At 40.5% G+C, this 27,756-nt stretch overlaps 1 protein-coding gene across 1 annotated transcript in view; it reads right to left on the reverse strand.

The window, feature by feature from the left end:
• Nucleotides 1–27,756, reverse strand: part of LOC108544886 (FYVE, RhoGEF and PH domain-containing protein 5-like) — a 111,314-nt gene that overhangs the window by 13,753 nt on the left and 69,805 nt on the right. The window contains 1 exon segment of the mRNA XM_017896297.1: nt 11,153–11,183. Coding sequence (XP_017751786.1) covers nt 11,153–11,183 — 31 coding nt within the window.

Genomic DNA, 27,756 nt, shown 5'->3' on the forward strand with positions numbered 1-27,756 from the left:
CTGGATTAAGAAAATGTGGCACATTTACACCATGGAATACTATGCAGCCATAAAAAAGGATGAGTTCATGTCCTTTGTCGGGACATGGATGCAGCTGGAAACCATCATTCTCAGCAAACTATCACAAGAACAGAAAACCAAACACTGCATGTTCTCACTCATAGGTGGGAATTGAACAATGAGATCACTTGGACATGGGAAGGGGATCATCACACACCGGGGCCTATTGTGGGGAGCGGGGGTGGGGGATGGCACTGGAAGTTATACCTGATGTAAATGATGAGTTGATGGGTGCTGACAAGTTGATGGGTGCAGCATACCAACATGGCACATGTATACATATGTAACAAACCTGCACGTTGTGCACATGTACCCTAGAACTTAAAGTATATATATAAAAAAATTCCTGAAGCATGTGAACATTGCATAAAAACGAGCTAAAATAAATCCTCCCAGTGTGAATCCTCCCACTGTGCCACACCATGCTCACCACCTGACTTGCACAGCATGGTTTAGGAGATAAGGGGACAGAAAAGAAACCCCTTCCATCAGCAAGATGAGCTAGGAGACTTTCTTCAAATATGGTTCTTAGGAGTGTCAGATGCTGAGACTTGGCTTGCCCAATGAGCCAAGCCCCAAAAATTGCATTTTACACATGGGAAAAGGCAAGCTATTCTCAGAGAGACTTGAGATTCAGAAGATAATGACATAAATCACAGGAAAAATAACATGGAAGAAAATTCTGAGATAGGTCACATTTGGAGAGGACACATTGCAGAAGACAAGAGTAAAGCTAAGTGCATAGGTTAAGAAAACACAGAGCAAGAAATGTCAAAGAACAATCTGAACATTTCTTTGAAAAGTCACCATAAAAATCTCTCAAAGCAGACAGTGAAGCCTGAATTTCCTTCCGGAGAAAGGTAACATAGGTAAGATTCCCTTTACTACATTGATTAAGGAAGCAATCACTTTAAACATTTTGCAACCTGTAGTTACCAAATCATGGACAGTCTGTGATACATCGAATAATCAAATGGGCCACAAACTAGTGAAGAATGCTCAGGTCGCTGCACCTGAGCCAGTGGTCAGGAGAGCAGTGTAAAAGGAAGCAACCTCACAAGTTTGGCACTTATGCCCTTGGGGGTGGACAGGTTACAGGGCGAAGGAAGGGAGTGGGGGCATGTCTATCGTCACATCTGCAGCACCAGTGTAATTGTGCATATCTCTCAGGGTAGAGATGATGTGCAAATACTATGATTTATATCCAGCACCTAGTAAGGTACCTGAGATATGTGAAAGAGCATAGTTTGGCTTTGCATTATCATAATTGTCAACTTCATCATCATTGTCATGACTATCATCAATTTTCTCCTCAATAAATTTGAGAGATTACACCTTTGGGAGCCACAAAACGGGTTATCACCACCATCATCACTTTGTTTTCTTTATTTTTTAAAGCAACTGCAACCTCATAGTCACTGTCTCTAATTTGAAATATTCTAGCCACTAGGGTACATGCTTATGTGCTGACACCATTAATTTAAATTTGAGAAGTCAGGCCCAGCATGGTGGCTCATGCCTATAATCCCAGCTCTCTGGGATTGCTTGAGCCCAGAAGTTCCAGATCAGCCTGAACAACATGGCAAAACCCCATGTCTACCAACAAAACAAAAAACTAGCCAGGTGTGGTGGAGCATGACTGTGGTACCAGCTACTCAGGAGGCTGAGGTGGGAGGATCGCTTGAGCCCAGGAGGTTGAGGCTGCAGTAAACTGTGATGGTACCATTGCACTCCAGCCTGGGCAACAAATGAGACCCTGTCTGAAATTAATTAATTAATTAATTTGTGAAATTAAAACTGGGGTAAGATGTGTCTTCATGAGAAATTGTTAAGATATTTTGTGGGAATGTAAGGTTATACTCTCTTGATAAGCCAGTGTTTTGAATAAAGAATCTAATTTCCTTCTAAATGATTTAAAATTATTTTATTTCTATGTATATAATTTTTAAAAATTACTCAAACTATAGAAGACTTCTTAGATAATATTTTGAATTGATTGATAAAGATGAGAGAAGTAAAAGCAAGTATGTTTAGTAAAATTCTGCAGTTAAAACCTATCCCTTCCTTCACAAATAGGAATATGACATTAGTAATGTCTGGATCTGAAATAACTAGATAACATAAGAATATGAACCTTGAGAACTAATAAAGCAAGTAAATAAAAGTCATTTAGTCTGAGAAGTGAATGGAAACCCAAAATTGAGTATCTCTCAAGGAAAGCATCCACTAATTTTATGAGTCACTAAAGGATTAAACATACCAAATAGAAAAAGATCCCCTTGCACTGCCAAGAAAACAATCCTCTGAGCCATGGGTGATGGTTAGAGCTGGTTAGCTAAGCTGGTCACCAAAACCTCACTATTAGAACTGACAGGTCTCAATCCACAGCCTGCCTAGGGCCCAGCTCACCCACTAATTCTACACCTGCAGAATAAAGAGGCATTTACGCAGTCGGATGAGTAGGGGATTCAGTTCACCTGTGAAGAACCTGCACCGTTTTACAGAAAGATATCCTTTGCTCATCGCTCTGTAGGCCTGCAACTGTAGTGTCTATAGAAAGGTGGCAAAATTCAACTGGGGAGCATGGAATCATAGAGTCACCAGTGGAACATTTTACCTGCCTCTTAATTTTACTCTATTCTCTCCTGGATAATAGCAATCTGGGGAGAGCTGTGCTCAAAATTTTCTCCAACTTCCCTTGTCACATCTGTGTGAAGAATCAGAAGGGTCACAATCATGTAGACAAGACCAAGTTCTTTCCTTCTGATACCAAGATCAAATTAGTCCAAGCCCACTGCATGCTTTGTAATGTCTCTACTCTGGGGCGAGAAGTTTCCTAGTGCCTCCCCCGAGCTCACAGTGGCTCTGCGTATCCTCTCCCTGCAATGTGTGACAGGCACCTGCATCCTTAGGTCTGTTCTCCACTTGGAGCATGTACTTTCCAGGTAGTATTGGTCATGCATGTTGTGATTTCCATTCTCCCATTTTCACGTTTCCAGCTCTCTCAGTTTAAACAAGATATTAAAATATTTCTTATGGCCATTAGTTAAGAGAGCAAATCCAGTTGGAGATGATTTCTTTCCATTTTCTAAGAATTCCTACAGTGTTCCTAAATGTGATATAAATGTGCAGACCTGCAGGTCAATGGCCTAGACCCTGCAGAAGATGGAGCACACATCTCAAGGAGCTGAAAACCTTTTGGATTCTATGACTGAGATACTGAGAAATCTAATCCTTGAGCCCTCCAGGGCAACAAAAGAGAATTACATCACCATGGATCACTGCAGTGTAACCAAAGGGTTCCCTGGTAGTACAGGGACCCCCAGGCTTCAAATGTGATCATTCCATGAAAGCAAAAATGTTAGACAATTTGATCTTGAATAACTCTCAATCTTCTACATTTTACTAAATTCTTTTTTTTTTTTTTTTTTGAGACAGAGTCCACTCTGTTGCACAGGCTGGAGTGCAGTGGCATGATCTTGGCTTCTCCAAAATCTGCCTTCCAAGGCTCAAGTGATCCTCTTGCCTCAGCCTCCTGAGTAGCTGAGACCACAGGAACACAACACTATGCCAACCTAATTTTTTGAGTTTCTGTAGAGACAGAGTCTCACTATATTACCCAGGCTGTTCTCAAACTCCTGAGCTCAAGCCATCCTCCTGGCTCAGCCTCCCAAAGTGCTGGGATTACAGCATGAGCCACTGCACACAGCCCAATTTTACCAAATTCATTAGGAAGGGAATCAGAAAAGAGATGAAAATTTCTGTCTATTCAAACAAGTTTAAATAGAAGTGAAATGCCCAGAAAAATACATTATTAAGGAGTTAGTTGGGTAAATACAGACCATGGAGACTCTTGGCTCAATAAAAAGTGCCATCTGCCATCACTTGTCTATTAGTGTGAGCTGACCCAGGCCAAGGCATGTGGGATCCACTGCCCAGGTCTGCTCTCACTGCCCCTGATCAGGAATAGAAAGCACTTGATCTGTGGCTGCCAATCAGATAGGCTGAGCAGCAGGTGGAAGGACTTGTGGGGTCATAACCACACATGCCCAGCAGCAAAGTTTTGTCTTCCCACAGGGGTAGAGAGGCCCCATCTAGCAGACACAGCAGCCAGCTAAGTTCAGCTTTTCATCAACCAGTGATTTGGTACCACGTAATTAAATGCCATCAAAATGGATGTCAGCAAAATGTAGGATTAGGAATTTCCAAGCTATTATTCCCCAGGGAAGCAATGAAAAAATTAAGCAGAAACTACCTGAAACAATGCCATCTGAGCTCTAGAAAACAGTCTACACCTGATTACTGCAATCAGGTGAATACCCAATAAAAAACAAAACCATTTTCAAAATTGTAAGAAAGTTTTGTGGCATTTTTTTCTCACCTTACCCCATCCCTTTACTAGCATGGCAGCAGTCTTGGTCTTGAAGTGGCAACAATCCAGATAATTATTTTCCTTGAACCAGAAGAAGCAGAGTAGATCTTATTTGCAAACCACTGTGTACATCTATTGTAAGCTGTCTGTTAGATACTTGAAACATTTATGCAAGGTGTTCCTATCTGGTTTGCCCAACTTGGAACTTAGGCAGGAAATACAGTGAATCCTTATTAAAAGTGGCTAGTTAACTACAGTCTTATAGAAGCCTGAGGCAAAAGGTTACAAATGGAGACACAAAATATACCATACAAAAGTATGGAGCAGAAGCTGTTATGTGATTCACTGGGAAATTAGAATGTTCAAAAGCAGTCAAGTATATAAGGAAATTTAGAAAGCCATAGGCATGCCCAGGCAAGATGCATGCTCAAAAAAGACTTGTGAAGACCGTAAGCTTTCACCCCAGGCTCAGGGCAAGGCTAGCTAAATGCTGAAGGACTGTCCCAGCACAGAGACAATCTGCAAAGACTGGGAGAGTTCCCAGCATTCAAGAAAATCTGTCAAACCACTAGATGCATATAACTATAGGAACAGACATTACAGATAATATGTGACAAGGAATCATCTCTGTAAACGTAGTCAGGAAAAGTCTCAAAAGTAAAGGACTACTACAGCATTCAACAATTAAAGGGAGGAAAAAAAACCCTGGGGAAGTAGAAGAATCAGACTTCACAGAGATACCACATCATAATAATCAAAAGCTTAATTTTTAATTAAAAAAGTCACACAAAAAAATACAGCATAACACAGCCCCTTCGAAGAAGAAACAAAAAAGCTAAAGAACCCATCCTTGAGAAAGTCCAGACTCAGGCTCACTAGATAAGGACTTTAAAACACCTGTCTTAAAGGTGTACTAATAGCTAAGGGAGAAGATAAACAAAACTAAGAGAAATCAGAAGAAGGATATACGAACAAAATGATGCCAGAAATAAGTTTCTCATCAAACTTCCTTGTTCTTTCTGGTTCTATAAACAACCCTTCCCACCTAATTGGTAACAGGAACAGCCTCTCCCTTCCCACTTAATTGGCTCTATTCAATTTCAAACAATAGCCAGTCGGGTTAGTTTAGATTGTGCAGTCTGACTCCAGTTACTGGGGAAAGGACACAGAAACAGGAGCTGCCTTAGGGATAAAAACCCCTGCCCCACCCTGCTCGGTGTGTTCTTGCAATTGCATCAGATGCAAGCAGCACCCTTCTGCAGAAGTAAAATTGCCTTGCTGAAGAATTTTTGGTCTAAGTGCTGGCTCTTCTTTGTGGCACCAAACACCTGTTTCCAACAATTTGGGGGCTTGTCCGGGATCCCATTCTCCACCAGGAAAGGGTCTCCGATCATCTCTCATGAGGAGATGCATCCTGCTGCCTTGTTGCAGTTGCCTCAGGAGTAAGGGATTGAAACCCACCTGGCATGACGAATAAACCTGGACTCTCAGCAATGCAGGAAAAAAAGTCTACAAATAAACACCGTGGCAACCAGGTAACAGTGCACAGACCAAGGTAAGAAAATCCATGGGGGCAGTGAAGTATTTCCTTGGTGGTCAGGACATCCTGAAGGTGAACAGTCAAGGTCAAGCCATTATTGAGCGCGCAAATTTAATCTTAAAAACGCAGCTACAAAACAAAAGGGGAAATGAGTCCCCAGAAACCAGATACTGAAGGTTCTTTTACCTTAAATTTTTTGAATCAATGGAGACAACTGCAGGACTCCACTACCGTAACTCATCTTTCCTCACCTCCCTCGACGATAGTCCCTGCTGACAATTTAAGGGTTTGGTATCCTAATGAAGAGGGTAAGTATGCTCAAGGGCAAGTTCTAAAACAGGGATGGGGCTATGCTCTTATCCTTACAGGGAGCGGACCTGAGTGGTTTCCTACAAGGTGATTGAAACCCTGTTGAAAAGAAAACTGGACTCAGCATGCACCTCTTCTTTTGTTGGATGTGCCTCGGCGGGGACTTATTTCCCTTAGTGAGGCTTTGTATAAATATTTGGACTTAATTCCCTTTTCCACCCTTGCTATCAGGGAGTCGCCGTGCGGGGGAGCGGAAATTAAGGTTTCACCACATGACACTACTTGGATGCCATCCCCTATATGCGATACTTATGACAACCACAGAAGGGGAAATGGGAATAATAAACAGCACATACCCATTGTAGAGTGGAGGACTTCGATTTGCATGGGAATAGTCCTCATTGTTCTCTGAAAATCGCATGAAGCCTTGGGCTGTTCGCGATAATCATAGCCCATGTGGTTGCTAACACTGTTATTACTGTAACTAGAAGCTTTTCAGTATAACCATACTGTTATATAGTAATGGCAGACTCATTCCTAGTTCCTTACCTTTTTGTCCTTATCCCAAGAGGTTTCCTATCCTAATATAATATTCCTATATTGAGGGTGCTGGAGTGGCCGCACTGTCGGGCGAACTACAGCCCCGATTTAATAGCAGTACTACGACATCAATGGGCTGCCAAGTAAACTGATTGGAGTGCACGGGTGATTTTCAAACAAAATTACGTCACATACCTTTGAAAATGGCACCGGGTCGGCCCGGTAAAATAAAACGCCTTGGCCCCTGATGGTAATGAGACCCTGTAGGCATGAAGGAGCTTGTCGCACCTTATGGGCCTCATCTTAAATACTCTTACAGAGCTTACAGAGTCATCTTTGGAAAGTTATTTAGCTACAGCGTGCATGCCTATTAGTACTTCTGTGCGGAAATATGCTCCCTTAATCTTTCCTAACCGAGAGCCTCCTTTCATATTCACTTACATCGGAATAACCTCCCGATATATATTGCTCGTGCTTCCAAAAGCCTCCTTACCTCATTATTGAGTGGTGAACTTAACGTGGGGATAATGAATACGGGGATTTGTTAATTGCTAAATGATACGCTGTACATTTTTTGTCTGCCTCATCATTCCTGTGGCCGCCCAAGTTTTATGGGGGCGTATTTACTATCCTCAGGGCTCGTAAAGGAAATTTTTGGATCCCCTACCTGTCAACCTTATGTGGACCGTGGGGGCCATCACCTCTTGAGACTGTTATATTTGACACTTCCCTTCAGCCCGGACCCGTCGTGCCCTGGACTTATAATTGCCTTGGTGATGAGCCTTGTTGCCATTGCTCCACTGCCGGCTGTGCCAGGCTCCGCGCTACATCAAAGCATACAAATGCTGAATTTGTACAGCAATGGCCCTCGTATGAACAATTCTCACCGGTTGTGCGCGTGATGCAACAACGCGGAACATTGACTCCCAACTCGCTAAAAGCAATTGGACAATAGTGGAACAAGCCTTAACGCTGCGCTTGGAGATCAGCCCTCACTGTCCTCAGTTACTCGGATACACTACAATGTGATTGGAACTCTCTTAATTTTGTGTAACACCTGCTGCCTTTTAATATCTCTCCAATAATTGCGACCGAATATCCGCAAAAACTATAATAGGACCATAAAAAATTAGTGGTGGACAATCCAAAAACTCACTCAAGAAACATTTCCAAAGCATTTCAACAACATTACATGCATTGTCCAGAGCAGCCTACATGCAGGAGCTGGGTCAATGCCTTGCTGCTTCTTAATCCATGGACCCAGATGAAACATGATTTTCTACAATCTCTGCGCAAGTATAGTTGCTTTGGGGGCGCTTGGATGGAGTCTACTTCTCCTGGTAACCGATGCCTCCCCTCCGTCGCATCCAAAAACAAAGGAAAAAAACAGGAACAAGTATGGGCTACCTTCCTAAGATTGAGGCAAAAGAAAAGGGGGAAATGCAGGGGCCACTGAAAACAATATGCTAAGAATAGATAGGGCTCAAGGACAGTATCTCCAGTTGAACTTTTAATGAACTCCAGTAGGCGCCAAGAAGGCAGACAAATAAGCAAGAGCCTAGAGACAAGGAACTAAGCAGAAGGTTACATCTGGGTAGAGAAAGTTTGTTTTGCATTGTGTTATTTCTGCTGACGTGAGGTTTATGGAGTATAAATAAAGTGAGGCGGAGGCTCTGCGCACGGCCGCCATGTTCTCTGTTTGTCTTTGTCTCTTGTGTCTGTTCATTCTTCACCACCCCCAGCACGGTCCTCAATACTCACTACCTCCAGAGAATCTCCTCTAACCCTCTTTTCCTTAAGGGAAGTGCCTCTAGGAGGAGGGGGTATTGGCTTTGTAAACACCCCCTTAACCAGCTCAGAAGTCCAAAACCTAAAAGAGAGCTCAACCCACTCTTAGATGATCCCTATGGAGTGGCAAATCAAATTGATCAATTCCTAGGACCCCAGCTGTATACTTGGGTTAAGTTAATATCCATCCTAAGCACCTTTTTTTTTTGGAGAGGAAAGAAGCATGATCTGCAGGGCCAGTATGATGATTTGGGAATGTGAGCACCCCGCCCCTCCCCCAGTCAAAGCATCCCAGCAGCTGAACAAAAATTCTCTGCTGAAGATCCTCAATAGGATAGTAACAATATAGCCCATCAAGGAAATATGAGAGATCTCAGAGATATGGTAATTAGAGGGATTTGGGAATCAGTTCCTCAAACTCAAAATATTGCCAAAGCCTTTAATATACAACAGGGAAAAGATGAAGGACCTATGGAATTCTTAGAGAGGCTTAAGGAGCAAATGAGGAGATATGCTGGCCTAGAATTAGAAGACCCCCGTGGATAAGGGATGTTAAAGCTCCATTTGGTCACCAATAGTTGGCTGGACATTACAAAAAAACTACAAAAATTAGAGAACTGGAAAGATCGACTTATAGAGGAACTTTTAAGGGAGGCTCAAAAAGCATATGTACGAAGGGATTAAAAAAAAAAAGCAGAAACAAAAGGCAAAAACTCTGCTGTCCACCCTACAACAAAGCACCCAAGGGGCCAAAACCTGTAAATAACTTAGGCCTCCACTCGCCAGGTCATATAAAGCGTACAAAAGAGCAAAGCTAGGGAACTCAAAATTACTGAGAGAAAGAGGGCAAAATAAATGTTCCAAATGTGGAAGAATAGGACACTTCAAAAGAGAATGCCCTGAATGGGAAAAGGAAAATAAAGTCACCCCACTTATGGCATTCAAGGAAGACTAGGCGGTCAGGGGCTCTGTCTCTTATTTCAAGTCCTACCCAGAGCCCTTGACAAATATAGAGGTGGGACCCAAACCTGAGCTTATTACTTTTAAAATTGACTAACAGGCAGCTGACTCCTCTGTTCCTCTGTTTGTTATCCTCCATCTGGTGTAATCTGTTCACATGAACTTCTTATCTCAGGAGTAAAAGGAGAAAATTTAAAGCAAAATCTTAAAGGAAACAGAGGTCAAATATAAGAACCACTCAGCTAATATTAAATTTCTGTTAATTCCAGAGGCAGGAACAAACTTATTAGGGAGAGATTTAATGCTAAAATTAGGTTTAGGCCTCTATATTAATCAAGGAAACTTTCTCACATCGGTAAACTTACCACCACAGATGGAAGAACATATTCATCCTGACATATGGTCAAAAGAAGGAAATTAAGGAAAGCTACGGGTTCCTCCAGTGCATGTCAAATTAAAAACTCCCAGAGAAGTAGTACAAAGAAAACAATACCCTATTCCTTTAAAAGCCAGGATAGGTTTAAAACCCATAATTGAAAGCCTTTTCCATGACAAACTCCTTGAACCCTGTATGTCCCCTTATAACACTTCAATACTGCCTGTATAGAAGCCAGATGGGTCATACTGGTTAGTGCAAGACCTCCGGGCTATTAATCAAATAGTTCAAAACACCCACCCTGTTGTTCCTAATTCTTACACTATTATTGGTAGAAGTCCACATAACCACCAATGGTTCACAGTAATAGATTTAAAAGATGCCTTTTGGGCTTGTCTGTTAGCAGAGGACAGCTGGGACACATTTGCCTTTGAATGGGAAGACCCCTACTCCAGTCAAAAACAGCAATACCAACGGATAGTTTTACCCCCAAGGATTTACAGAATCACCAAACTTATTTGGTCAACTCCTAGAGCAAGTGATAAAAACTTTTCCCTGCCCTCATCCATTTGCCTACTCCAAAACATGGATGACCTGCTTATTTCAGGAGAGAACAAAGTAATAACATTTTTTTTTTTTTGAGACGGAGTCTCGCTCTGTCGCCCGGGCTGGAGTGCAGTGGCCAGATCTCAGCTCACTGCAAGCTCCGCCTCCCGGGTTCCCGCCATTCTCCTGCCTCAGCCTCCCAAGCAGCTGGGACTACAGGCGCCAGCCACCTCGCCCGGCTAGTTTTTTGTATTTTTTAGTAGAGACGGGGTTTCACCGTGTTAGCCAGGATGGTCTCGATCTCCTGACCTCGTGATCCGCCCGTCTCAGCCTCCCAAAGTGCTGGGATTACAGGCTTGAGCCACCGCGCCCGGCCAGTAATAACATTTTAAATCAGCTTCCTAAATCATCTAAGAGAACAAGGGTTACAAGTCTTGAAGAGTAAACTCCAGTTTGTAGAACCTGAAGTAAAGTACCTAGGGCACTTAATTAGCAAAGGGAAATGGAAAATAGGGTTTGAACTGATTGAGGGTATCATATCCCTACCTCTACCAGAAATGAAACAAGAACTTAGAAAATTTGAAGGAGTGGTTGGATACTGTTGCCTATGGATTGAGTCATATGCTTTAGAAACAAAACCTTTATAATACCAAAAACTCACCCAAGAGGAGCCAGACTTCCTTCTATGGACCCTGTCAGAAATACAACAAGTAGAAAAATTAAAACATTTATTAGTAACTGCCCTGGTTCTAGCTTTACCCTCCCTAGAACAGCCATTTCATTTTTTTGTCAATGTAAACAAAGGAGAAGCCTTAGGGGTACTCACTGAAAAACACTGGGGCCACCGGCAGCCCATAGCTTTTCTGTCAAAAATTATTGACCCAGTAATGAATGGCCCAAATGTGTCCAATCCATAGCACCAACTGCCTTGCTAACAGAGGAAAGCAGAAAAAAATAACCTTTGGGGGAAACCTCATCGTGACTACTCCTCACCAAGTCAGAACTATTCTTAACCAAAAGGCAGGAAGATGGCTTACTGACTCAAGAATTTTACAGTTTGAGGCTATCTTATCAGGGAAGGATTATTTAACTTTACTGACAATTCACTTAACCCCACTGCCTTCCTAACAGAGAATCGAAACCCAGAGAACCTGGAACACAAATGTTTAGATCCAATCAGTTACCAAACAAAAGTTAGGTTAGACCTAAGTGAAACCCCTCTCCAAACAAGGAGGCATCTTTTCATAGATGGTACTTCTCAGGTAGTTGAAGGAAAGAGGCATAATGGATACTCAGTAGCTGATGGGGAAACTCGCAGAAATAGAATCAGGAAGATTGCCAAATGACTAGTCTGCTCAAACATGCAAGCTATTTGTACTAAATCAGGCTTTAAAATGTCTACAAAACCAAGAAGGATCTACGCTGACTCCAAATATGCCTTTGGAGTAGTCCATACCTTTGGAAAAATCTGGACTGAATGGGGTGTCATTAATGGTAAGGGCCAAAACCTGGTCCACAAAGAGTTAATAATGCAAGTATTAGATAATCTACAGCTGCCAGAAGAGATAGCTGTTGTTCATGTCCCAGGAAGCGGGGGGAATAACCTTGCAGATCAAATAGCTAAGCAAGCTGCTTCTTCCCAGAAGGCACCCCTTTTCCATCTAACCCCCTGTCTTCCCCCACCAGCTGCAATCCCCACCTTTTCCCCTGCAGACCAAGAAAAACTAAAAAAATTAGGAGCTGAGGAAAGCCCAGAGGGAAAGTGGGTATTACCAGATGGAAGGGAAATGCTGTCTAAACCTCTCATGAGGGAAATGTTGTCACATCTTCATCAAGGAACCCACTGGGGTCCCCACACTATGTGTGACACAGTCCTAAGGGTTTATGGGTGTATGGGGATCCAGATCCTTGCTAAGCAAATTACAGATAGTTGCATAGTGTGCAGAGAAACTAATAAGCAAACCTTAAAGAAGCAACCTTTTGGAGGAAGAAATCCAGGGCTAAGGCCATTCCAAAGTATCCAAGTGGACTACACTGAAATGCTCCCAATAGGTCACCCCAAATATTTATTAGTAATAGTAGACTCTCTCACGCACTGGGTAGAAGCCATCCCCTTCCCAAGTGCAACAGCCAGTAATGTAGTTAAAGCTCTGTTAGAACATATCATACCCAGGTTTGGAATAATAGAGAATATTGATTCAGACAACGGGACCACTTTACTACACTCATAATTAGAAGGCTAACCCAAGCACTAGAAATAAAGTGGGAATACCACACTCCCTGGCATCCACCTTCATCAGGAAGGGTAGAAATAATGAACCAGAGTCTAAAAAGAAAAAAAAAAGGCCAGGCGCGGTGGCTCACGCCTGTAATCCCAGCACTTTGGGAGGCCGAGGCGGGCGGATCACGAGGTCAGGAGACGAGACCATCCTGGCAAACATGGTGAAACCCCGTCTCTACTAAAAATATTTTTAAAAAATTAGCCGGGCATGGTGGCGGGTGCCTGTAGTCCCACCTTCTCGAGAGGCTGAGGCAGGAGAACGGCATGAACCTGGGAGGTGGCGGAGCTTGCAGTGAGTGGAGATCGTGCCACTGCACTCCAGCCTGGGCGACAGAGTGAGACTCCGTCTTAAAAAAAAAAAAAAAAAAAGAAAAGAAACAAAAAACACCTCACCAAATTAATCTTGGAAACCTGGTTACCATGGACAAAATGCCTTCCCATTGCCTTACTAAGAATCTGAACTGCCCCTCGAAAAGACCTTGGGCTGTCCCCTTATGAAATGCTCTGTGGGCTGCCTTCCCTAAATTCCACAACTGACCTTCCTACATTTGAAACAAAAGATCAGTTTCTTAAAAGCTATATATTTTGTCTGTCTTCCACCCTACCCTCCCTCAGGACTCAAGGCCTCCTAGCACAAACTCCACCCCTCAAATTCTCAGTTCACCAACACCAACCCAGAGATCATATATTTATCAAAAGCTGGAAAGAGGGAAAGCTCGAACCCACCTGGGAAGGACCTTATTTGGTGCTCCTAATGACTGAAATGGCAGTCCAGACCACTGAAAAGTGGTGAACCTATTATACCAGAGTCAAAAAAGTGTCGCTATCTCCAGAGTCATTGACTGTCACTCCAGGAACAACAGCTTCAAAATTAATATTCAAGCGGGTTTAATCTATCTTTTTCTTCTCTCCTTAGCTACTCAAGGATATCTTATTATCAATGTAACTCAATCACCCTTTCCCCAAACAGTTACATTTGATGCTTGTCTAGTCTTACCTTGTGGAGATCTCCAAAGTCAAAGACAGATAGCCTCTACAGAAAAATACTTCTGTCCCTCCAAGGAAGACACTAATATTAATTCTGTCTTGTGTGTGGTGGGAATCTTCAGAGGAAGAGTCGGGTAATTGGGAGTTATGTTCTCAGTGGTCAGATGTTCTATGGACTACTAAAAATCAGGGTTGGACCTCCTGACAGGGTTGCACCACCCTAAAACCATACCTACACTTCACCAAAGGGACTACCCCCTATAATTGCCAATCTAACCACTGCAACCCAGTACTTACCTCTATTAATACCCTTACCTTCACCATTCCCACACCTGCTTTAGAGTGATTTTACGGCTTAGGAGCAGATGTTGCTGGAGGGGATCCTATAGGCTTCTTTAAATTACGCTTTGTTCCTTCTCCTTCGTCTCCCACCCCCTCCTCAATCCTACAAATTCAAACCATTTTCCACCTCATACCCAACAACAAAACCAAAGTAACCGTAATATAAATATAAAATTTAAAGCAAACTTTAGCCATTGAAACAGGGTACCAAGATGCAAATCTCTCACTGGAATGGCTTAAATATTCTGTCTGCACACTAAACAAAAGCGATTGTTACACTTGTGCAACAGGCAGGCCAGAAACCCAGATTATCTTCTTTCCTCTGGCCAACAGGGCATGGACTGTATGGTAGCCCTCTTCCAAAACTCCACAGTTTGGGGGCAATAAGGCACGTCTAACCCTCTCGCTGCTATTCCCAGAAGTTAAAAGCCCTGCAGGTCAACCCCTGAGGGCCATTCGGCCTCCAGCTACAAATGTCAATTTCACCTCGTGTCTCTCATGGCAGGGGGAAAACTTGGCATTCCTTGGAAGCTTAACAGGGTGCAGCACACCTAAGCCTTTTCAAGAGCTAACCAATCAGTCTGCCCTTGTTCATCCCTGAGCAGATGTATGGTGGTATTGTGGTGGACCACTATTGGGTACTCTGCCAAGTCACTGCAGCAGCACTTGTGCTGTAATCAAATTGGCCATCCCTTTCACCCTGGCATTTCATCAACCAAACAAAAAGGACAACTGCAGAAAAAGAAGTGTCCCTCATGGGTCTTTTGACCCTCATGTTTTTATAGATGCTATCAGAGTTCCCTGAGGGGTGCCCAATGAATTTAAAGCCCAAAATCAAATGACCACAGGATTTGAATCTGTATTATTCTGGTAGTCAACTACAAACAAAAATGTAGACTGGATAAATTACATTTACTATAATCAACAGTGGTTCATCAATTACACAAGAGATGCCATTAAAGGAATAGCTGAGAAATTAGGCCCCACCAGCCAAATGGCTTAGGGAAACAGGATAGCCCTTGACATGATATAGGGTGAAAAATCATTGTCCAATGTTGCACTTTTATCCCCATTAACACAGTCTCTAATGGAACAATTACAAAAGCATTACAGGGACTTACAAATGAATTAGCTGCAAATTCCAGAATAAATGGTCCCTTTTCAGGTCTCGTGGAAAAATGGTTTGGAAAATGGAATTGACTCATGACCTCAACATTTACTTCTCTAACAGTTGTTACAGGTGTACTCATTCTTGTAGGTTGCTGTATTATACCTTCTATTCATGGGTTGGTGCAAAGGCTTATTATAGAAACAGCTCTTACTAAAACCTCCCTCAATTCTCCTCCACCCTATTCAGATAAACTCCTACTTCTAGATCACCAAGAGGAACAACAAAGTCAAATTATGTTAGAAAATTTGAAACGGAAAACTATAAAGACAAGAGGGGGAAAATTGCCAGAAACAATAAGCTCCTCTTCAAACTTCCTTGTTCTTTCTGGTTTGGTAAACAACCCTTCCCACCTGATTGGTAATAGGAACAGCGTCTCCCTTCCTGCCTAATTGGCTCTATTCAATTTCAAACAATAGCCAACTGGGTTACTTTAGATTGTGTGGTCCAACTGTAGTTACTGGGGAAAGGACACAGAAACATGAGCTCCGTTAGGGATAAAAAACCCCCGCCCTATCCCCCTTGGTGTGCTCTTGCAATTGCTTCAGATGCAAGTAGCACCCCTCTGCAGAAGTAAAGTTGCCTTGCTGAGGAATTTTCGGTCTAAGTGCTGGTTCTTCTTTGTGGCACCCAACACCTCTTTCCAACAATGAGAACATCAACAAATAGAAAATATAACAAAGAACCAAACAGAAATGAAGATAAAGATACAATAATGAAAATAATAAAGCCACTGGAAGTGTCTGACATATTATTTGATTCCATTCTTCCTAAATATGATTTCAATCTTCTTAAATGTATTAAGTCCTATTTTGTGACCTATCCTGGAGATGTGTGATGTGATCTATCCTGGAGAATGTTCTGTGTGCACTTGAGAAGATTACATATTTTTCTTCTGTTGATTGAAAAATTCTGTATATACCTATTAGATCAATTTAATTCAAGTCCACTATTTTGTTATTGATTTTCTATCTGGATTTTCTATTTTTTATTGAAAGTGGGGTACTGAATTATTCTACTGTTACACTATTGCTGTCCATTTCTTCTTTCAGGTATTTTGATATTTGTTCTATATACTTAGGTAGTCTAATATTAGGTGCATATATATTTACAATTGCTGTATCTTCCTGTTGAATTCACCCTTTTATCATTATGTAATGACTTTGTCTCCAGGGACAGTTTTTGACTTAAATTCTAATTTGTGCTATATAAGAATAGCCACTACTGCTTTCTTTTGGGTGCTATTTACATGGGATATCTGTTTTCAACCCTTCACTGCCAGCCTATGTGTGTCCTTGAATCTAGTATTTACTATTGCTATTTTGTTAACTGTTTTCTATTTGTCTTGTAGTTCTTTTGACCCTCTTTTTCTCTCTTGCTCTCTTCCCTAGTGTTTTCTCTCTTTTTTATATTTGAGACAGGAAATTAAAGAAAGGAAAATCAAATTAAACTAAAAGAGAAAAACAAGTTTTCCTGTATTGGGCTGTCTCATCCCAAAAAGCAGTAACAGACACAGCCCAGACCCAGGAAAGGTCCTGATAACACTATCTAAGAGCCAAGACCCAAAAGGAATGTGCTCTGGAGACTCTCCCAGCACTCCCCAACATAAGGATAAGAAAAACAAAATTCCTCTTTTAGCCCTTTACCCCTTCCCCATAAATATTTTGCAGGTTCTGTAAGTTCCTGTTTCTCCTTTGATGCAGCTGCAACGTCACAAGCTATGCTAGAGATTACGAGACCTGTCACTATTTAATTAACTCTCTTTGTTCTGCTTCTGTAAGCTTGCTTATAAAAATCAAGCCCTGTCTTTGTTCTAGTCTCAGTTTTTTGGATGCAAAAAAAACTTGGATCCACTAAGCCAGTGTACACCTTAATAAAAATCCTCCTGTAATACCCATTTGGTCTCTCAGGTCCTTTCATTCCTGCAACATATCGATAAGTTTTTATTCCTTCTCTTTTCTTCCTGTGTAACTTTTATAAGTATTTTCTTTGTGGTTACCAAAGGTAACAGTAAATCATTCTTCACCAGTAATTACATTAAACGTTAATGGACTAAGCTCCCCAATAAAAAGATAGAGTGGCTTAATGGATTTTTTAAAAAGCATGATCCAACTATACATTGTTGACAAGAGACTCACTTTATTTATTTATTTATTTATTTATTTATTTATTTATTTACACAGATGATCTCACTTTGTTGCCCAGGCTAAAGTGCAGTTACATGATTATGGCTCACTATAGCCTTGAATTCCTGGGCTCAAGTGATCCTCCTGCCTTGGCCTCCCAAAATTCTGGGATTACAGGCATGAGCCACCATGCCCAGTCAAGAAACTCACTTTAGATTCAAAAACACATAGGCTGACAGTGATGCAAATGGTAACAGAAAGTAGGAGTGGCTAGTCTTATGTCAGACAAAATAGACTGTACGCCAAATTGCCTCTAGAGACGAAATCATTATATTATGACAAAAGGATCAGTTCAACAATTTACAGCTGTAAAAGCTGGCGTTACAAGGTAATGGTCCAGAGTTTCCCTGGGAAATGTTCCCACAAGCATCCAACAGCCTCTCTGCCACTGCCACTTGGTATGGGGAAGAAACAAAGAGCCTTAGGGCTACACCTGAGCTTACAGCACACCATAGTCACCATAGAGAGAAGAGACCAGTCTCTCCTCCTAGTGAGCCTTTGATCCCATGCTCTCCAACAAGAGCATCCTAAGCACATGCCAGCAGTGCAGCTGCACCACCCCACTGGCTGAATACTCTCAGTAACAGTGACTCCACATTTCTTGGAGGTGGAGTCATCAGGGACAACCAAAAGCCTTTCTGCCACTGCTTCTGCAGTATTACCCCACTACCCTTGGACTAAAGAAGGAACAAAGACCCAAAGTGCCTTATCCACACCTCCAACAAGCTGCAGTCGACCCAAGGAGAGGAGACTGGTCCATTTTCCACAGGTCTCCCCCTACAGCTCATCACCAGACAGGGAAAACCCCCAGCTTAGGCCCACAACATAGACCCCTGACCCTGGGCTGATTTCTAACCTGCATCTCTCTGGGGTGGGGACCCAGTAGTCAAGCAAAAGACCCTTGGCCACAACTACTACTAAGGTCCCTTGCTCTGCTGCCTCCAAGTTGGGGAAGAAACATAAACCCTGAGATCACCCCAGAACTGTGGGGGGCAGCCTGGGAGTGCAAAGCCACAATCTATAGCCAGCACTCAAGTGGGAGAGGAGCTCACACTTTCAGAGCATTGAGATATGGGAGCATGGCTGTAACTGTGAGGAAATATAGGGGAGGCATATGATTGAGCAGAAGCCTAAACCTACTGGATCACACCCCAAAGCTTCGACACCAAAACACCTCACTGACATACCACACTATGAAACCAAAGACAAAAAGTCACCTACAAATAAAGATCCTGTTCAATACCTCAGCTCTGCAAAAACATCCAGAATAGAAGTTTCTTGAGTGTACTCAATCAACACTGCACTCAAAGGAACACCCACATGCAGGGATGGGAAAGAACCAATTCAAGAACCCCAGTAACTCCAATGGCCAGAGTGTATTGTGTTCTCCAAACAATCGCCCAAGTTCTTCAGCAAGAGTTCTTAATTAGGCTAAGCTGGCCGAAATGACAAAAATAGAATTCAGAATATGGATAGGAATGAAGATTGAGATGCGGGAGAATAGCAAACCAAATCCAAAGAAACTAAGAATCACAACAAAAGGATACAGGAGTTGACAGATAAAATAACCAGTAGAAAAAAGAACCTAACTGATCTGATAGAGCTGAAAAACACACTGCAAGAATTCCACAAAGCAATCACAAGTGTTAACGGTAGAATAGAACAAGCTGAGGAAAGAATCCCAAAACTCAAAGACTGGCTCTCTGAAATAAGATAGACAAAAATTTTTTAAAAAGGGAATGAACAAAATCTGAGAAATATGGAATTATTTAAAGAGACCAGATCTGTAAATCACTGGCATCCCTGAAAGGGACAAAAAGAAAACAAACCTTAGAAAACATATTTCAGAATATTGTCCGTGAAAACTTCGCAACCTTACTAGAGAGGCCAACAGTCAAATTCAGGAAATACAGAGAACCCCTCTAAGACTTTTACACAAGATGATCACCCCCAAGACACATAATCATCATATTTTCCAAGGTAAAAAAGAAAAAATGTTAAAGGCAGCTAGAGAGACAGGGTAGGTCATCTGGAAAGGGAACTCCATCAGGCTAACAGTGGACCTCTCAGCTGAAACCCTAAAAACCAGAAGAGATTGGGGGCCTATGTTCAACATTCTTAAATTAAAAAAAAAATCTTCAACCAAGAATTTCATATCCAGCCAAACTGAGCTTCCTCAGCAAAGAAGAAATAAGATCCTTTTCAGATAAGCAAATGCTGAGGGAGTTTATTACTACCCAGCCAGCCTTACAAGAGATCTTGAAAGGAGCACTAAATATATAAAGGAAGGACTGTTACCAGCTAATACAAAAACACACTTAAACACACAGACCCATGACACAATAAAGCAACCACACAAACAAGCCAGCATAATAACCAGCTAGCAACACAATGACAGGGTCAAGTCCACACATATCAATACTAACCTTAAATGTAAATGAGCTAAGTGCCCCATGTAACAGGCACAGACTGACAAACTGGATAAAGAAGCAAGACCCAATGGTATGCTGTCTTTAAGAGACCCATCTCACACACAATAATACCCATAGGCTCAAAATAAAAAATTAGGGGACAGTCTTCCAAGCAAATGGAAATAGAAAAGAAAGCAGGGTTTGCAACCCTAATTTCAGACAAAACAGACTTCAACAAAGATTAAAAAAAAAAAAAAAGACAAAGTCATTACATAATAATTCAGCAAGACCTAACTGTCCTAAATATATATGCACCTGTGAAAGGAAAATAAATCTTGGGGCCCCAAAATCACTAAGCTAAAGGGAAAAGTCAAACTGGGAACTGCTTAGGGCAAAACTGCCTTCCATTCAATTCAAAGTCACCCCTCTGCTCACTGACATAAATGCATCTCTGATTGTCACATGTGGGGAGGCTATTCAGAAACTTGAAGAATGCAACAATTTGTCTCTTATCTACCTATGACCTGGAAGACCCCTTCCTGCCTCAGGTTGTCCTGCCTTTGCCTCGAGTTGTCCCACCTTTCAGGACTAAATCAATGTACATCTTACACATCTTGATTGATGTCTCATGTCTACCTAAAATGTATAAAACCAAGCTGTGCCCCTACCACCATGGGCATATGTCATCAGAACCTCCTGAGGCTGTGCCATGGGCATGCACCCCAACCTTGGCAAAATAATCTGTCTAAATTAACTGAGACATGTCTCAAATTTTTGAGGTTCACATTTTGGCAATCACAAAGAAATTCTCAGTGGAGGTACTTCTGCCTTTGAGAAATCTTCTATTGGTGCTTGGTACCAGCATGAGCCAACTTTATGGCTCAAACCGATAGGACAATTTGCTTAGGACTGGGAGCACCCCCTTCACAGAATCCCTGATCTCCCAAAATTTGGTCAAGACCTAAAGTTTATTTTGCTGTAAGACTCCTTTTTTTTTCTTTTTTGGAGTTCTACTTGCTTCCAACAGGGAAAGCAAGATTTTCTGTTTTCGTGATGAGGGAAGGTAGGTAACCCCTTTATGGAGTTTGAGCTCACTCCAAGCAGGGAAAATGTGTTCTAGGTTTTTATTTTCCTGCTTCTAGGATGGTAAAAAGCCATCTTCAGCCTGAGACCTACCCTTAGGTCAGTAGCTGAATTAGGGTTTTTGTCTTGGCTAAAGTAACAACCGACTGGTCTTAATTTCTCGTTACCATTGGAGCACTCAGGAATCATTGTTGGTGTTTTTTGTTGTTGTTGTTTTTGTTTGTTCCAATCTTTCTCCCATCAGATTTGAGCAACTATATATCTATAATTCCAAATTATGGATAATAAAGCCTCTCCAATTTGGTTAAAATTCCTCAAAGCAGCAAAAGAGGGGGAAAAAAGAACAAAAAAATGTGCTTCGTTTCTGTGTTTGTTTTCTGTCTTTAAAAAATGTTTGTTTACTTTTCTTCCATCCTATACCTCCTTCCACCTTTGCCATCTGCAGTACCCAAAAGTGTAGAGAAGGCTTCTAATGACTTGAATGCCTTTAAATAATCCAGAACAAAGGCACCATTCATCCCTTTTGGGGTGTTCTTTTTTCTTTGTGGAGTTTCAAGAGTCATGGGCAGATTCTTCTTAGGTCTAAAGCTCTGTTTTTCTGTATTGCATAACCTGACCTCTTTGGCTTTGTCAGTAGCAGAGATTACCTTGTACTGTGAGAGGATCTGACCATGGTGTGTGTAATGGCAGATGAGTGCTACAAAGTAGGGGGTGGCTGAACACAGTTTACAGCAAGTGGTCTTGGCTGTTGTTCTTTTTTTCTCTCCTACAAAGTTGTTTAAGGATCCAAATTGTAGTTCAGAGATGCATTCTAAGGGGTCTATTCTCTATTGCTTTTTCTCCCAAAATTAATCTTGATTTGGCTTGTCTGTGCAGATTTGTTTGAGAAACTGAACTGTTATTTTCATAGGTAAATGAGAGACTGAGTTTTCTCAGCTCTGAAGAGAAAGGGCATTTTGCTCCTTCCAGCCAAAAGGCACCCCTAGGCCAAAAGGCACCCCTAGGTGACTGGGGTCTCATGGGAGTGTCTGGGGGGGCTGACCCACCACAATGGGCAGTGGCCCCACAGGGAAATTCCCAACAAAAACTGATTTTTTAAAAAGATTTTATCCAGGAGATGCATAAGGGCTCACCCAGTGTTTTGAGCCCTCTCAGAGGTCACAGACCTCTGAAGAGAGAAAGTGAGACACATGAGATGGTGGAAATGACTCATTGGTGACACACTGTGGCATCCTGCCCACAAGCAGAACACACTGACCCACCACACAAAAACACTAGGCCAAAGCTCAGTACCTCCTTTTAAGAAAAAAAAAAATGTGGAAAACAAAGAATCTAAGAATAAGAAGAATGACCCTTTCAAGGACTCTTTAGGTTTTATGGCACATCTACTTGCTAGAGTTTATGTAAAATGGAAGTAACATGGTCTTTGCACACATTTATATTAAGGAAAAAGAGCCCTAAGGTCAAACTGCAAACTATAAAGTTCTTAAGTTCTCTTTTTCTCTTTCTTTTCTGCCTGCTTTAAATATGCTGTTATTTTCTGTTAAGATAAAAACCACTGTTTGAATCCAACAGGTTCTTTTTGCAAGCTGGTGAATTTGTATTTATCTTATGGCTAAGGTTCTGAAATAAAAGCTATAGGATCTTGGGTGTGTGTGTGTGTGTGTGTGTGTGTATTTAAAAGGCCTTTATCATTTCTATAATTTTATGTTTAATTGGCAATTAAATCCATTTTAATTTCCCTCTAGCATACCAGACTTTCTCTCCTACCTTATAATGTAAATTTTGCTATTTGATTTTCACCTGAGTTGTTTCCTTTAATATGCAAATTTAAGGCCATTTAGCTGACAACTGCCTAGGATTGTGAAACAAGTCATCAAGAATTTGAAAGTCTAGGATGGGGAAAAAAAGGGTCTTTATAAGATGTAGTTCTATTGGCATGCCTAATATGTCTATGTACTTATGGGTTGTGTATACCATGTTTCACTACTGAAAATATATAAAAGAGCTCTAATTAATTGACGAAGAAAATAAAAATGCTTGAATCAAATATTTTATCAGGAAAAGAGAAGACTAGTCAAATGCTTTTTTCCAGTTTGTGTAACTTAAGTAAAATCTGTAATAAATAAGACAGCTTTAAAGTTATTAGTAAAGTAAAATTAGAAATGTCTTAAGAATTGCCAGCATACATTTTTGTTTGCATTTATTTATCAAGCAATTTCATACTTATCCCTGTCAAATACTGTAAGGTGCCAATATTTGGCATAGGTGTTATAAAACCATAAACCCAGCCCAAGACAGAATAATCTTGGCTTATGTAATTTTTAATACATAAGACATTGATATTGGTTTAATAAAAATAGCTACATCTTGAATTTAGTAAGATTATCATAACTTCTAATCTTGTGGCTGTAGGTGGTCTAGTCTACTGAGTGTAAGGTTTGTTTTGGGAAAGGACTGTTACTATCTTTGTTTCAAAGCTGAACTATAAACCGAGTTCCTCCCAAAGCTAGTCTGGCCTACGCTCTGGAATGAATAAAGACAGACTGCAGGTTAGAAGATGGAGTCAGTTAGGTCAGATTTTCACGGTCTCAGTTATAATTTTGCAACAGTAGTTCCATAATTTTAAATGATGACTATTGCAGTTTTCATAAATAATCTAGGTAAACAATTAAAATAATTAGGTAGGCTGGGCACAGTGGCTCAAGCCTGTAATCCCAGCGCTTTGGGAGGCCGAGATGGGCGGATCACAAGGTCAGGAGATCGAGAACATCCTGGCTAACCTGGTGAAACCCCGTCTCTACTAAAAAATACAAAAAACTAGCCAGGCGAGGTGGCAGGTGCCTGTAGTCCCAGCTACTCGGGAGGCTGAAGCAGAAGAATGGCGTAAACCTGGGAGGCGGAGTTTGTAGTAAGCTGAGATTTGGCCACTGCACTACAGCCTGGGCGACAGAGCGAGACTCTATCTCAAAAAAAAAAAGATAAATAAATAAATAAAATAAAATCAAAATAATTAGGTACAATGTAATATGGGATAAATACATCCGTAGGCTTCAAACTCCATCATAACTTTAGCAATCTAACACTCTCTATATTACAATTAAATCAGTTATTTCCGATCTATTTGGGTATTCTTCTCAATAAAAATACTATTTGTTAGGAACACCATTCTCGTCCGTTACAAAAAGGTGTCATTTTTAAAAAGGTGAACATCTCCTTTCTACATCCCAATTCAAGACCTAAAGGTTTGGTATAAAACGAAGGTTAAAAGGAAACCAGCAACAACCCTGAGAGATGTAAAGACCCACTTACTCACCCAACCACTAAGACACGCTTTCTTTCTTCTTTTCTCTTTCTGAAGAAAGCCTTAGCACAGCACACAGGAGAAAGAATTTTGTACGGTAGATTTAGTCCTAGAATAAAATAACTGGTTGTTTAAGAAAGACTGATGTTCAGGACAAACCAGAAAGCCCAAACATGTCATGAACAGTCCATGTAAGTCAAATAAGAGGATTTATAAAACAAAAACTTTTATATGATCAAGTTGACTATTAATTAAAGGGAAGTTATAATGACAGTGGTTTTGATGTAAAAACAAGAACAATGACAACGTTTATACACTAAATAATTGGTTGGAACAATAAAATTTTCTTAAGGAATTAATTTGCTCTTAATAAATTATAAGATATTTTAATTTTTTAACCCAAAATTTAACTTTTATTGCATCTCAACATTTTCAGTTCTCTCTCCCCTTTTAAAGAGTGCAAAATAGTAATGCTCTCCTTCAGCCCATATAAGTTTTTTTTCCTTGAGTTCTGTTTGTTGTGGCCTGATGCTAACAATGCTTTCTTAAAGGTCTAAAGGAACTGTTTTCTTCCAATGTAATATTCTGTGCACTGCAGAAGGTCTTTTCTTTTGCCTTTTGGTAACTAGTCTAACAGATTTTACAGTTTATTGAAACAATTCCTATGACATTATTATTGAGTTTTGGTTTGCTTAGGAAAAAAATTGAGATTAAATTTTTTTAAAAATTAAGGTTATTACATCTGCATATCTTGCTGTACGTGCTTTTAAAGTACCTGTGACATTGAGTTACAGGACTTTGGCTCCTGGGTCTAGAAAGAATGCCAAGTCCTGCTAAATCTCAAACATTAACAGCAATTAAAGCCTCATCTTCTGGTAAAAAATGCTGATCAAATAAACTGCATTCCTGAGACACAGGGTCAGAAATTAAAGCTATTCCACTCCTCGAGGCCCAGGGACTATCACAGAAGAGGTGGGCATGTGAGATTGTAAGGGCTGATTTTGACAGATAAAATAAGTTCAGTTTCTCTATAAATTAATCATTGATGCCAAAGGCACACTGATGCAAGACCAGCATATGGGTCTCTATGTCAGATTAACAAGGTTTTCTTGAAGCATTAACTGACTCCTTACTAAAGGTTATAAAGTTTATAAAAGGCTCATGGCAGTTATCTTAAGGTCAAGATTAAAATGTTATAGACTGTCTAAACATTTTAAAACAAATTTAATTGGCTTCATGCTGTTTTATCAGGGCTTATTGTTTGAAAATTAAGTCTCCTCTCTCAAAGAATAAAGGTTTTCATCTTTTTTTGAAATCCTTGCATTATTGCATTGGTCAAATGAATGACTTATTTTACAATAACCTGTGGTATCAAGTGTTTTAAATCTTTGATATCTGACAAACTTTCCAAAGTCAAATTATAAATTATGTCTTTTTCTGACCTAATTAATCCTTTGGGATACTAGGTTTCCTAAAGTCCAAAAAAGATATAGTTTGACTTATTTGGTATAAAAATTATACAGAAAGCATTGTCAAATATAAAATGGTGTTTGGTCTTCTTTGGGGTGTGTTTGTATAAATATGTTATTGGTATGTGTTCCAAAATTATGGAAAATGCCTATAATTCTGATATGACTTAATGTACATTATCAGTAATAATTATAGTAATTATGTTAAATTATTGTGTGCCAAAGAGGTAACAAATTTCCTTGTCAATTGTATTCTTGACTATGTCTGCCCTAAAACTTTTTGTCTTTGACAGACAATTGTTGACTTGTCTTGGCCCTCTTTGGAAGGTGATTTTATAATTAGCTATAAAACTCTAATAGGTTCTCTTGAATACAAGTATCTAATAACTTTGGAGATTGTGACATTGGAATACAAGAAAAACTTTTAGGACTCATGGAGAATGGAAATGTTTATGAATATCAAGCAGAACAGGAATTAACTACATGGACTGAACTAATAGAAGACTGAAGTAACCTTTTTGACTTTTTGCTTAAAATGTTGATGGTCCTTTCTTCAGGGTAAAGGAAACTTTTCTTCTAAGCTATTGATAGCTTTTAGCAATTTAGTATACTCCTATGAACATAATTTGGAGCATATTTGCTTATCTCTACCTGATTTCTTCAGAATTTGGAAACTATCGTGGGTACTCTTCACTTATGGCAATACAGTCACTTGCATAAGTGCGATAAGAATCTGTTTTCATTTGTAACAGAACACAATTGGAGAAACTGGTTATTTTACCAAGGCTTTGACTGGAATGGTGTGCTTTCCTTTAAGGAATCAAACTTGACTTATGGAGCCAATAAAAGCCCCCTTAGGAAACTGGCCTCATATCTTGTCTACATAGTCCCTGTGCAGGGTTCCTGACCTGTGGTAAGTAGAGAATGTCACCTTCTAATAGGCCCAGTAGCCCCAAGTTTATCTTGGGACCTTAAGAGAAGAGGATCACTCAACTCATAGGTATTTGATGATACAAATCATGGCTGGGATCAGCTATAAAAAAAATCTTATCTGGGATTCCTTCTATGGAACAAAGTTCCATCAAAGCCAATTTAAAAGCCTATGTAGAAAATTATTCTTGCTGCACTGTATAAAATAATCAGGGCAAGTATAATAAAGTAAAACTAAGTCCTACCATGATTTGTCTTAGTAAAATAGGAAACTGGAGAGAGAAAATTGCTTAAAATATAGCATACCTGTTGTTAGATCCTAGTCTTGCCTAATGTTTCTCAATTTTTATTGTTTTCTACAGTTTGAAGCAAATTCTAACTTGTCTCAGCTATAAGTCTTCAAAATAATGTTTTTTTTTCCCTTCCTTTTCCCCATTTTCCTAATTTGAAATCACTGAAAACTAAGCTCTTCTTCTGTAAAGCCCTACAAACTGAGGCTAGACAACTTAAAGTTCATTAGAAAATAACAGCAATCTATTTACATACATAAGCTACTTTCATACCTGCCTACTGATATACGGACTTCAGAGTAATGTGGCCTATATCAATTTACCAGGATTTTTCTTCTGTTTGTTGCTGTTTTCTCCCTTCCTCCCCTATTTTCTCTACATAGGACATGAGACTTCACAACCTGCAAAAATGAGCTTTCCTAGTAACTCAGGACCTACCTAAAATTTATAAAACCAAGCTCTTCTCTTACTAGCTTGGGCACATGTCATCAGGACCTCTTGAGGTTGTGTCACAGGAGCGTGTCCTCAACCTTGGCAAAACAAACTTTCTAAATTAACTGAGACCTGTCTCAATTAATGTTTTTCAGGTTCACACACTCAACACAGAAGCAGGAAGGTTAATAAAGCAAGTTCTTAGAGACAAAGAGACTTAAACTCCCACACATTAATAGTAGGAGACTTCAGCACTCCACTGACAGTATTAGATGAGTGAGGCAGAAAATTAAAGACATTCGGGACCTGAACTCAACATTCAACCAAATAGATCTGATAGATCTCTACACAACTTTCCACCCCAAAACAACAGAATATACAT

This window comes from Rhinopithecus bieti, unplaced genomic scaffold (genome assembly GCF_001698545.2).
Source record: "Rhinopithecus bieti isolate Rb0 unplaced genomic scaffold, ASM169854v2 scaffold_26131, whole genome shotgun sequence".
NCBI lineage: Eukaryota > Metazoa > Chordata > Mammalia > Primates > Cercopithecidae > Rhinopithecus > Rhinopithecus bieti.